We start from the raw sequence: 12,748 nt of genomic DNA on the forward strand, positions 1-12,748 counted from the left end.
GTGGGGTTTGTCCACATCACACTTCTGGGGACAGAGCCCTACAGGTGCGGCTTTATAATGTAGGCTGTTTAAAAACACACGGGACGAACATATTAATACATGGACCTTCTCGCCCTGGGCGATTTACTCTGGTGATTACTCTGGTGATTACGACAGCTCAGTGACATTCAGCTACCTCTCTGGGCTATTACTGGGAGAAACAGGCAGTAAATGAACGGCCTTCCCGAGTCCCTGAGTATCCACGTGAGTCGTGGACAGGACGCAGCGCCCCAGCTGGGCTGGCCCCGGGTGCTGAGCCCAGGTGCACCTGCCGTCTCTGCCGGTCGTCAGGGACCCAGCACGTGTCCCGGCTGGTTCTGTTCTGCCGAAGGGGCTCCCCTCACCACTCCCTTCGCAGGATTTAGTTCCTAGAATACCCAAGAGGCACGTTATGAAATGGCCTCACGCGGGTTCAGTCTCGAAGCGAGGGTACCAATAATGGGGAGAGACCACGGCCTGACGTAGTTAATGAGAATCTAAACTCTGATGAGTGGGGTCGTGCTCCACGCTCACTCACTTTGTGGCTCCACAGACGCTCTCTCTTATTTCTGTCTGGTTTCTACTTGCGATAAGTTCTAAGCTTTATTCCTCTGCCCGCTCGACTCCTGAAAACACTGGAGGGAGAAGGTTGGCAGGGCACCGTACGGAAGTGCCAAATGTATGGAATGTGTTGTTCTGAAAGGCAAGTGGTAATTTGCAGTTTTAGTTCTGTGTGCCCCCCTCACTTTATAAAGTAGGGGTGTCCTTGACAAGTTACATAAAATAAATGTTGCTGGATAGAAGGATATTGCAAAACTCAGATGGTGCTTGTGATTTAAAGGAATAATTGAGGGGCGCCTGGGTGGCTCAGTTAAGCGTCCGCCTTCAGCTCAGGTCATGATCCCGGGGTCCTGGGATCAAGCCCCACATTGGGCTCCCTGCTCCGCGGGGACTCTGCTTCTCCCTCTGCCTCTGCCTGCTGCTCCCCCTGCCTGTGCCCTCTCTCTCTCAAATGAATAAATAAAATCTTTTTTTAAAAAATAAAGGAATATTTATAAAACCTGGATACACCCTCCTTCTCCTCCCGCCCCCCAGTTTGTAAATTGATGTTTTTTAAAGCACTCATTTCTTGGAAATTAGGTACCGAGAACCTATCCTGTTGCTCCGATCCAATAACAACTTGGACAGCTTCCCTGAGGATCCTGGATCTCCTTTATGTAACCAAATTTCACATTTGGGTTTTCTAACCAAGGAGAGATTCTGAGCCCAGGCATGCTCTAGCTACCCCTGTCTGTTTCTCTGAGTTTCTTTTTATGATTCTAAGCCAGATAAAAACACTTTTGGATTAAGCACTCCCTGCCATCCCATGATCACTTTTCCTTCTGCTTCTACCCCAGACCGTAGGTAACTAAGAGCGAAGTATATGCCGAAATCCTTGATGATAAAGACAGCTTTGACAAGTTGAAATCTCCTGCAATTTGATTTATACATAATTCCCAATGAAATGGCACGAATTGTAATTGGTTTGGCTGGTACTGCGTAATAAGACCCTTCCTGTGAGACCATTTTCAGCGGGGTTGGGTTTGGAACGAAGGCCCTGGAACCCCAGCCTTTGTGTTTCAGATAAAGACCACGGTGAAGGACGTAGAGTCCCCTCTAACAAAGTCGGAACTGGAAGCGATCGACGTCAAGCTGTCGAGTGCCGAAACCACACTCTTCTGGAATAGCGAAGGTACCAAGGCCACGTTCGTCTCACCCTGGTTCAGCCTGGCGGGGTGGGGGCTGTCCCAGCTGTCCAGCGTCTGTCCTGTGACACGGGCGAGTGGCTGCTTCTGCCCAAGTTCCCACACTGGACTTCGGGGCCCGCAGCTTCGTGGTGGGCTCCCACACAGGGGCGGCAGGTGGGCCCAGGGTGGGTGTCAGAGAAGCAGAAAGAAGTGTGCCCGTGAGGCAGAAGACCGCCTCCCTGACCTCCCTCACCCCCGGACCCACTTCTGGCTGGGCACCACCTCCAAGGCTCTCCAAGCACCTTGTGCCATCTTTTCAGCCCTCTTTGGCCATGTCTGCCTGCACTGTCTCAGTGCAAAGGTGGGACGGTCCACCTCCCCGAAACCAGGGTCGGCCTGGCTTTCTGTGGGCAAAGACACCTATGCTTTCTCTTGTCACTGCTGCCCAAAGACACACTTCTTTCCAGCCGCTGCTGCACACGACGCCAAGACTTGTCAAGCGTCTCCAGCGCCCTGCTGGTGGCTGGAGGGGCAGGGGCGTGCAGGATGCGGGGTCCCCTGGTGGAACTAACGACCCGCCTATTTGGGGATCAGGAAGTCCTGCTCCCAGAGAGACACCACGTGCTTCGTTCCTCAGCATCGCGTTCAGGGAACTCTGCACGAGCCGTAGACGTGTTTTCCGAGAGCTATCTTGTAACAACAGCTCTCTGAGCACTCGGTTCTCCTCTTACTGATTTGTTCATTTTGTAAGATTCCTTTATGTCTTTATTTTAGGTGTGTTAGAGTATATTCAAGAGATGCGAGAAATTCTCCATAACTTGCAGAACAGGATACAAAAAGCAAAGCAGAATATAGATGGGATTTCTCAGGCCATGAAGGTGAGTACGCGGCAGGCACAGAGCAGGGCTTCATCGGAGGCCCAGGAGAGGGTCCTGGGGAAAGGGGGCCACGCGGAGATGCTCACGGGAAGTGCCTAAGGCAGGAGGAACTTGCTGTTTGCAGCTCTGGACCACATAATGATGTCGAGGTGGCCCCAAGGCAGGGAAGTCCCAGGCCAGTCTGCAGAATTCAGGTCTGCTCCGTTCTGATGAGTGCGGGAAGGTGCGCTGTGACTCAGCCCCGCTCAGTGAAGCACCGAGGTGACTTTCACTCAAGCCCAATCCAGAAAACAGGAGGAAGTCCCTCAGTAGCCTCCCATGGTCTGTCATCGAGGCCCTGATTTGCAGAGGCGTCTACAGAACACGTCCCAGGGGAAGAGGTGAACGCCCCCCATTCATTTACAGTGTCTGCCGTGAACTCCATTTCATGTTTAGAACAGTCATGTTTAAGATCTATTTCTCCATCGATGTATCAAGGTTAATTAATGACAGTGCCCCACCAACCACCACCACTGTGGACCCCCCAGGGAACTACAGGTCACGCCGGCTTCCCCACCCCCACCCCCACCCCCAGCCTCTGAGCTGGGAGATTTGCACATTTCCGGCTCGAATCTGCTCTGCTCTGTCACAGTGGGAGCCTTCTTTCCTGCAGTATGGCTCATTTCACCACCATCCTCTCAGACTCACTCCGTAAATTGTAGACAAGGGTCATTGCTCCCTACTATTTTTCCTGATCCAGTTGTCATTTGGGTAGAGTTTTTCCTCAAGAAATTTCTGCAGGCAGGAAAGGAGCATTGATGACATACTGAGTCCTTGCTTGTCCAAAAATCTCTCTCTCTTGACCTCACCGACAGCTCTCCTGTGCAGGTAAAGGATGTCTTGACATGGTCCTTACCTTTCAGCGGTCTAGAAACATCTCTATTAGTGAGCACTGGTGCCCTGATGCAGCCCACCGGCTTAAACAGCAGAAGGATATTTGCTCATGGTCCAGGAGGCTGGACATCCAAGATAGGGAGCCATCAGCTCTGCTTTCCCCGAGGCCTCTCTCTGGGGCTCGCAGACGGCCTTCTCCTCCCTGTGTTCGCTGTGGTCATCCCTCTGTGCCTGTCTGTGTCCTGATCTCCTCTTCTTAGAAGGACACCCACCTGATTGGATTTGGGGCCACCCTAATGACCTCATTTTAACTCAGTCCCCTCTTTAGAAACCCATCCCCCGATACAGGCACACCCCTCGGTGCTGGGGGTTGGGGCTTCCCCATGGGAATTTGGGGGACACAATTCAGCCATCGTGGTCCCTGTCTGGTAGCCTCATGTTGACGGGGCCGGTGGCGGGGCGACTGTCCTGTGGATGCCCTGCTCTCTCTGGAGACACAGCTAAGGTTCTTCATCACCTTCGGGGCTCAGAAACGCCACCGGGGCGTGTCCAGGCGCGCGTCTGCTCTTGTTAATGTCCCCTGGACTCAGCTAAGTGCAGATCTGGCAGTGTTTGCTCCGTCTGTGGGTGGGCACCTTCCATACTCATTCACTCTCTCACACGTATCCCGCCGGGAACTGGACGGTCTCACATGTGCCGCTGGACGCAGGTGGAGCGAGGCTTCCAGCCGCGCTGGGGTCGCTGGGGTCACTGGGGTTAGCAGTGCGTTCTGACACCGCTCGCCCTCTCCTGTCACAGCAGCAAAGACGTCCTGAAGGAGGGGAGGGAAGCATGCCGTCCTCGTCTGGCTGGCTGCCGCCACACGATACCGTGGGCTTAGCTGGCAGACGGTTACTGCTCTCGGCTCCAGAGGCTGGTTCACGGTGACGGCCCCCTTCCTTACGGAGGCTCACCGTCTCCCTGCGTCCTCATACAGTGAGGACAGTTTACTCTCTCTGCCTTTTCCTATAAGGACACTAATCCCATTGCGGGGGCCCCACGCCCCGTGCCCTCGTCTGTCTAGCCCGGATCACCTCCCTCATGAGTCCCAGTTACAAGGAGAGCTGTTACCGGGCCCGTCACTGTCAGAAGCGTGCCGGCCTCACGTCCCTGTCCCCTCGCCATTTCCTCTTTACATCCTTCCAAAGCTGCAACACGGCCGAAAGGGGTGGATGGAGGGCCAGCTCCCTCAGTGTTCAGGCACAGGGGGGAAGTCTGGAGGAACACTGGCTCTCCCAGCACAGGCCCTCCCGTGGATTACTCCATCCAAAAATCAACAACGAAAACAAGACAGTAGGTAGCATCAGACTCCTTAGCTGAGAAAACCAAGTAATGTGGAAAGAAAACAAGTCAAATCATCCTTTAGACCTGAAATAAATAATGTTTAAAGGTACATGAAATTATCAGATACTGGGCAGAGGAGGGAGGCGGGCGAACTAAGCCTTCATTGTTCATGGTGTGGATGTGCCTAAGTCCAGCGTGAGTCTCACAGGCGCTCTAGGGGGCTGGGGGCGCCCCTGGAAGGAAGGATGAAGTTCCCCCGAGTTCCCAGGGGGAGCAGGATGGGGGGAGGGGGAGAGATGAGGCCAAGAAGGTGCAGGTTTTGTCCAGAAATTTTCCTGCTATGCATTTCATTGCCATATGCATAGCACTTTGATGAAAATGTAAAACTAAAAAAAAAAAAAAAGATCTAATTATTGGAAAATAGAGTAAAAGCAAAATCGTAATTACAGTTGACAAGCATCCTTGGGGCAGCACTCCCAGTTGCAGGAGGCCAGAGCCCCCCACTCCCCACCCTTCCCTGCCCCCACAGCAGGTCGGTTGCCCCCACAAAAGGGGCTCGTCCTCACTGGGCCTGCTGTTTGGAGCTGTAGGTGCTCCGCCCAGCTCGGACCATCCACCACTTGCCCCGGGTACCAGTCCAGGGGGACTCCTCTGGGCCTGGTTGGGTGAAGCCTCCCAGGGGTCTCCTGGCTGCCCCAAGCCCCAGACTGGTCTGGAGGCAAACAAGGTTCTCTGCTCAACAGTCCCTCAGGGGCCCCCAGGCCTCACCGAGGGACAAGGACATTCACACCGACGAGCGTGCGGTGAAGCCGTGAGACCATGGGCATTTTCCCCAAATGTTTTCCTCACTCCCACCTTTTCCCTGCAGGACTGGTCGGCCAACCCGATGTTTGAGAGGAAGGACAATAAGAAGGAGGCCCTGCTGGATTTGGACGGAAGGGTGGTCAATCTCAACAAACGCTACACCATGGTCAAGGAGGCCGGCCTGAAGATCCAAGCCATGGTCGCAGTAAGGACTTGCCTACAAGGGCCCACAGGAGGCCACTCACTTTTAGTAGAAGAGGGAGAACCAGAGATGCCATAAAAATGACATTAGGGTCACAGAAGTCTGCTATCTTTAATCTGGGAGCCTTATTTTCAAGAAGCAGACCATCCGAAGTGGCCACTTGCTAGCCAGATTCCTCTCTTGCGACGAGTCTGCCCTCCTCCATGCTAAGGGGCCAGCACCCCCTACCCTCCACAAAATCGGTATAGATAAGTGACATCTTCGCACAAGGTCAACGCATCTTGTTTCCCTGAGATACGCTGAGTGAGGGCGGGCACTGAGCGTGTATCCTGTGTCCTTCACGTTTCCCATCCAGAGCGTGTGGAGGAAACAAACGTGTAAATGCAAGTGAGAAACGTGGAACGTGCGTGTGCGTGCTTTAAATCAGGGTGGTGTGATAGCACGCACGTACCGTGCTGCCGAGAGCGTAGGTCATCCCTTTCTGCCAACAGCCTCAACGGCTGTGGGCCTCTGTCCCCTGGCACGTGCTGAGGGAGGAGGCAAGACACGTGCCAGGTGCCGCTGGAAGCGCTGCCTGGGTTCCTGCCAGCGTGGGGGTTCTCATGCCTTCCTCACTTGGCAGCCGTTTTTATCCAGCTCGCGCGTTAGCTCATTTCTGAGGCAAATGTGAAAGGTAGAGCTCTGCATTGGCCGAAAAAGAGAGAATTCTCCCTTGAGCTCAAGATATTTTCAAGACAGTTTTTGGGGGTTTCCCAGTGCTTGGTACAAGTCATGGATATGGACTTAAATGATGGATCATCACCCCCAGACAGCCCGCAGGTCCCACTCGGTGGCTGTTCTTACGGTCAAGCCATTGCTTGGAGGGTCGTTGCCCCAGCGGAGTGACTTGACTGGACCAAAAAATATTTTGCCTCATTTTCAGATCCTCTTCCTTCCCCCTTTGCCATGGTTCCAGAAAGTCCCACTAAATTAAAATGTTAAACTGCAAACATATTATTTGGAAGAATTAATCAATTAATCTGTTAACACTCTCAGGAGTGTTGGAAACAGGGCAAAGAGAGAGAAATTTGGCTAGGATAAGGGAAAGGTTCACAGCACAGCAGTGCTGCGAGAGGACAGGCAAGGAGGCAGGGCAGCAGGGAAGAGGAACCTAGGAGAAGTAGAGGCCAGCAAGCTGACAAGACAAGACTTTGTTGTCGTATTTGCCAGAGTTCTCTATGCATGTGATGGTCATTTGAACCATTTCTTTCTACTTTGCGCTTAAGTTATTTAAACCTGTGTCTTCTTTCCTCTATTAGAAGATAACTGCCTGAGGGTGCAGACTGGGTCATATTCATCTTTGTGTTCCCTGTGGCTCTCGGTGTCTTACAGATTCATCCATCCCCTCACCCACCCATCCATCCATCCATCCATCCATCCATCCATCCATCCATCCATCCATCCATCCATCCATCCATCCATCCATCCATGTATACACCCATCCGTCCGTCTATCCATCCATCCATCTACACACCCATCCACTCATCCACCCACCCACCTACCCACCCATCCATCCATCTATCCTCCTATCCACACATCCATCCAACCATCCATCCATCCATCCTCCTATCCACACATCCATTCACTCATCCATCCATCCATCCATCCATCCATCCATCCATCCATCCTTCCATCCACACATCTACCCACCAACCCATCTATCCATCCACTCATCATTCCACCCACCCATCCATCCATTCACCAGCTCCTGCTTTGTCCCAGGCCTCCTGCTGCATGCTAAAGGCACAATGGTGGAAAGGACAGTCAACCTCCATCCTCATGTAGCTTGACATCAAAGGGAGGTACAGACTAGACACAAATAAATAAAATCATTCAGAGTTGTCATCTGTGCCATAGTAGGCACAAGTAATAGATTACTAGAGGGAATACAGATGAGAGGCAGGGACAGAAGCCAAACCTAAGATGAATGGGGGGGTGGTGAAGGAGGGCTTTGTGAGGAGGTGACATTTGGGCCAAAACCTACAAGAAGCCAGACCTGGCAAGAATGGGAGGCAGCAGCCTATGCAAAGATTCTGACATAGGAAAGTGCCCGGCACTTTCGAGAAGCAAAAAGCAACCCTGTGTGTGTGGAGTGTGTGAACAGAGACAAGAGTAGCCAGAGAGTTGCCAAGTGAGTTGGTTAAAGAGTGAGCAGGTGAACCCGTGAAACTGTAGCCAACTGTGTGGTTCTGTTTGCAGGAAAATGCTGAACTGTTCAGAGCAGATACGACGAGCCAGTCCTGGAAAGACTACGTCAATTATGTTGACAACATGGTCCTGGACGAATTTGACCATTTCATCCGCAAATCTCTGAATTACTTCATAGACAACATGGTTGTGGATGTGAGTTATAAATATAAGATATGCATATATTTGTGCTATAAATATGGTGTTATAAGATAAGGCCTACCTTGGAATCTATGGTTTGCGGTTTCCTGATGAAAGACCGGGCTATCGTGTTACAAATAAACAGACATTAGAAATCTGCAGAGGGTGAACTACACACCTGGCTTTAAAACTGAAAGTCCTGTATCCCAGGACCCTGTTTAGTTCCCAGCACTGAGGACATCTGGTCACCTTAAATCGGCCGTACCATAAATCAGCTATAGAATACCTAAACGGTCCTACCTTCTCGCCAGGTGAGGGAAAGCAGACACCACCGTCCCGTACCCAAGTGGTTTGGGCAGGGGGTACCCTCCTGTCAGCAACACCAACTACTAACCTACTCAACTTTCCACGGGGTCCGTGGGGTCCACGGTGTGCGCGGAAGTGTCGATCAAGCCAGCAAAGAGGATGTGCTGGTTAAATTCATCCTGGCATTCGTTCTCCAGTGTTTTCCATGGGGGTGAGCCCTCTCCCACCCATGTTTTTTTCATTACAATAATTTTCAAATGATTTTGAATACTGCCAGAAGGAGAAGATCAAAGATCCCCCAGTCCACCTAGCGCACCCACAGGAAAGATGGTGGGCAGGACAGCAAGACGCCCCTGTACAAGCCACAGAGGATGGATGAGTCATGCTTGAGCCCAGCACGTGTGTCTCAAAGGCCAGGTGTCACCTGACAATCACAGACCCGAAGTTCCGTTGATGAAAGTCGTCATTACTACCCACCGTAAGGCTCACCAAGCAGCTCACAATGATGCAAAGTGTCAGCAAGTTAAGGAATTTATAGTTAGTTAGTCACAATCAAAACCATGGTGATGCCTTGATGACAAAACGACCTTCTCCAAAAATCCCAGGGAGTCCCCGTATTTGCAAATGGCCTGGAAGCTGGAGCAGACCCGTGAGGGAGGGGCTTTAGAGCAGTGTGGTCATCTGAGTTTGTGACGATTGACCTTTTGTACCAGTGAGCAATTCACCTGGACACTGGCAAACACCATCCCTTCATAGTAGAGAAAACCAGTGGGTTCTCAAGTCAACTGCCCACGGGGCCGTTGTGGAACTCTGTTTGGAAGCTTAGTAGCTGCGGCGTGGATCTCGTGGCCTCCTGGGGCCCTTGGCCTGTACTTCGAGAATCACTGGACTGTTGGGCTAACCTCCATGAGGTCACCTGACAAATGAGGCTGGCACCCTCAGCCTCGCGGCCTCGCGACGGGGCTCCAGGAACAGACAGGGTGACCGTGCGCACCCGCTTTACGAACGGGACCCTCCCGTGGCTGTGAGGGCTGTCCTCTCTGGAGCACTGCGAAGGCCGGCCTGCCTCCTGTCCAGCTGCAGCATCTCACAGCAAGCCATTTTAGGGGCTCGACGAGTTGGTCGCAAGACAATTTTGCTATGAAAATAAAAAATAGAAGAGAGACATTAAAAAGATCACAATGAAACACAAAAAAATGAAAAATAGGAATAATTTCTTCATGAAGAGAGCTATCAGTTTCCCGAACACTGGGGTGCGGACTGGTAACCGAGCCCCGGTAAATGTGCTCCTGGCATATCGTCTCGTGGACGCCGATGGACGCCCAGCGCTCCATGGCAAATAACACTGTCATGCTTTTGTGGCCGGGCTTTGTGGCATCGTGACTGCTGCGCGCTCGGCCTCTAGCATAGTCTAGCATGCAATCTGGCCGCGCCTGGTCTTGTTCCACGCGCCCAGAAAGTTCCCCACCGTGTTTTCGATCAAGCTGATACACATAGTTGTTATCCGCTGTCGTCCACTGTGAGGGCTGGCCGAGATTTCTATCATATGATAAAAACGTGAGCACCTCAGAGAACCTTGTCCACGGAGACCTGAAACCAAACCGTCCACCGGTCACTTGATCTTCTGCGGCGGAACTGTTTTACTGTCAACTCGTTATGCAGCGAGGAGGCTCACGGCAGAACTCCCTAGAGCCGTGGACGTGAGTGCTGTGCTTTCTGGGCCACAGCGACGCCCGTCCTGCCCAGCCGAGACCCCACTGCCCACCTGGAAGTGAGCAGCCACCACTCCCTCGCCTCCTATGTTACTGACTTACTTAGTCCTCATGGTAACCCCAAGAGATGGCGTCTCTGTTCCATTAAACAATTATCCTCATTTATCGTGTCCTGGGAAACTGGGAGGTCGAGTGTCTTGCCCAAGGCCACGCGGCTGGTAAGTAGTGGACACAAGCTTTGAGCCGAGGCCGTGGGCTCTCCCCTGCATTTCCGAGGGTGCGCTGGCCCCTCCAGCCTCTCCAGGCCCTGCGGCAATGTGTGCAGTTTCCTACTGCTGCTCGAGGGACCCCGGGGAAGCGTGCTCTGCCGGGTAGCCCCAGCCAGCCCGGGTCGGCCCTGGGGTGCCTCGAGAGAACATCAGGGCCTTGGGAGTGGTTCCACTGAGCTCAAGGCGTTAACCCCGGGCTGGCCTGTTTCAGGAGAGCGTGGCGCCACTGTTTGAGGTCCGCATGGAGCTGGACGAGGACGGGCTGGTCTTCCATCCATCCCTGGAGATGGGCACGGACCACGGCTTCCTGACGCTGATTGAGGGCCTGGTCAATGACATCTACAACACGGCCAAGCTCATCCCCCGGCTGGCCAAGGGCCGCATGAGCTACAAGGTCAGTCCCGGCCTGCCTGGCTTGGGGGGTGGCTTCCTTGCTCCGGCTGCCTTCCTAACTCAGCAGCGCCCCGTCATTGACACTGTAAATGCCGGTGGCTCTGAGTGTGGGGAGGAGCCCGAGGGTGTCATCAGGTCAGAACAGTGGTCACTTCCTCAGGGAACATTCCCCGACCTCCTCCCTGCTACGCGGTAAAGCGAGGCTCGGAGTCTGTGATTCTTGGAGACCCCACCCTCCATGTGAGCAGAGCCCACCCCCTCGTGTGGCACACACAGCAGGTGCCACGTTACTCTTGCATGAATGAATCAGCGTGCGAGCCATCCTGGGCTCTGCCGACCCAAAGTCACATTCAGCATAATCTTCTCTCGGGAGAACATGGCCAATTGGCAGATTGCTCTGTTTTCCATCTTGAGAGGTTAGCAACACTTCCTCTGGCAGCGAGACACCCTCCAGGGTGGAGAGATCAAATTGAAGCCGTGACCATAGGCCACCGCTCGCCGGTCTGCTTCTCTCCTCCCCCCTTCCAGGCAGACCTGGAAGACATGACGGACCTCATAGAGATGAGGGAGGAGATGTCCAACCTGGTCATCAGCGCCATGAAGGAGGCCGAGGAGTACCAGGACTCCTTCGAGAGGTACTCTTACCTCTGGATGGACGACCCCCAGGAGTTCATGAAGAACTTCCTGATATACGGGCGCGCGGTCACCCCAGAGGACTTGGACACCCGGGCCGAAGAGACCCTCTCCAAGACGCCGCCCAGCCTCACCCAGTTCCAGCAGCAGGTGCGTGTGCCGGCTTCCTCATCCCTGCAATTCCTGCCCCCTCCCCAGGGGCGGGGGCTGCTCACACGGCTTGATTCAAACCTTGGGTGAATGGCTTTTATTTTTTATTCTTTTTATTTTTTAAGACTTTTTAAAGATTTTATTTATTTATTGAGAGAGAGAGGGAAAGAGAGAGCATGAACAGGGGGGAGAGGGAGAAGCAAGCCCCCAGTGAGCAGGGAGCCCAACGTGGGACTCGATCCCAGGACCCTGGGATCATGACCCGAGCGGAAGGCAGACACTTTACTGACTAAGCCACCCAGGCATCCCGGGTGAATAGTTTTTAAATGTGGATTTTATGATTACTCTGGTCTGGTGCGTCCCAACAGAGCAGATGACTGCCAAGGAAGAGTTTGTAACTCACAGACTCCAGGAAGAGGGGACACGCCATGCCCCGCAGGGCCACGGGGGAAGCACCAGGGTCGGTCAGGGGGCAGAGGGACAGAGGGGAAGGCGGGATCCACAGCCTGTGCTGTGGTTTTCATGGGAAAGAACGGGCTTGGGATGGGCGAGTTGGAATCATGGACTCCAGGGTGTCTGGGTGGCCCCTCACTGTCTGGTCCCTGGCCCTGGGGTGATCGGGACAGGGCAATGTTGGCCCCAAGTGCGAAGAGGGCATTTGGGGTGCAGGCTCTGGGTTGGTTTGTATATGAAAGATGGTCTCCCTGGGGAGTGGTCTGTTCTCTCTGGGAGTCTGCCAGCCCTGGGAGGGGCAGGTCCACGAGGCCCTGGAGCATGGGAAAGATAAAACACAAATCAACAATGACCACACACGCCTTCCCCCCTCCCCATGCACGGTGAGAGAGAGACGCCCGTGAGCAGAAGTGACGCACCCACGGGGGAGATGGGCGGGTGGGGGGACAGCTGGTGGAGCTGAGGGCCCCGAGGATGCAGAGCAGGGTGGAGAGGGCTGCGTTTGGGGCGCCCGGTGGTTGCCGTAACCACATTCACCTCTTGAGCTCCTCGCCTGGCCCTCAGAAGCCCTTGCCGGCCTCGCCGGATGCTGTCCCTTTCCGACAGGCTGCCAGAGCTGGGGATGGGCTGCGGGACTGCC

General features: G+C 53.7%; 1 protein-coding gene across 1 annotated transcript in view; it reads left to right on the top strand.

Moving 5' to 3' along the window:
- DNAH17 (dynein axonemal heavy chain 17) overlaps positions 1-12,748 on the top strand; it is a 100,795-nt gene that overhangs the window by 17,338 nt on the left and 70,709 nt on the right. The window contains exons 14-19 of the mRNA XM_040640104.1: positions 1,642-1,750; positions 2,520-2,623; positions 5,688-5,828; positions 8,064-8,207; positions 10,691-10,873; positions 11,401-11,655. Coding sequence (XP_040496038.1) covers positions 1,642-1,750; positions 2,520-2,623; positions 5,688-5,828; positions 8,064-8,207; positions 10,691-10,873; positions 11,401-11,655 — 936 coding nt within the window. The remainder of the gene's footprint in view (positions 1-1,641; positions 1,751-2,519; positions 2,624-5,687; positions 5,829-8,063; positions 8,208-10,690; positions 10,874-11,400; positions 11,656-12,748) is intronic.

Source organism: Ursus maritimus, unplaced genomic scaffold, assembly GCF_017311325.1.
Source record: "Ursus maritimus isolate PB19 unplaced genomic scaffold, ASM1731132v1 scaffold_24, whole genome shotgun sequence".
In the NCBI taxonomy this organism is placed as follows: Eukaryota; Metazoa; Chordata; class Mammalia; order Carnivora; family Ursidae; genus Ursus; species Ursus maritimus.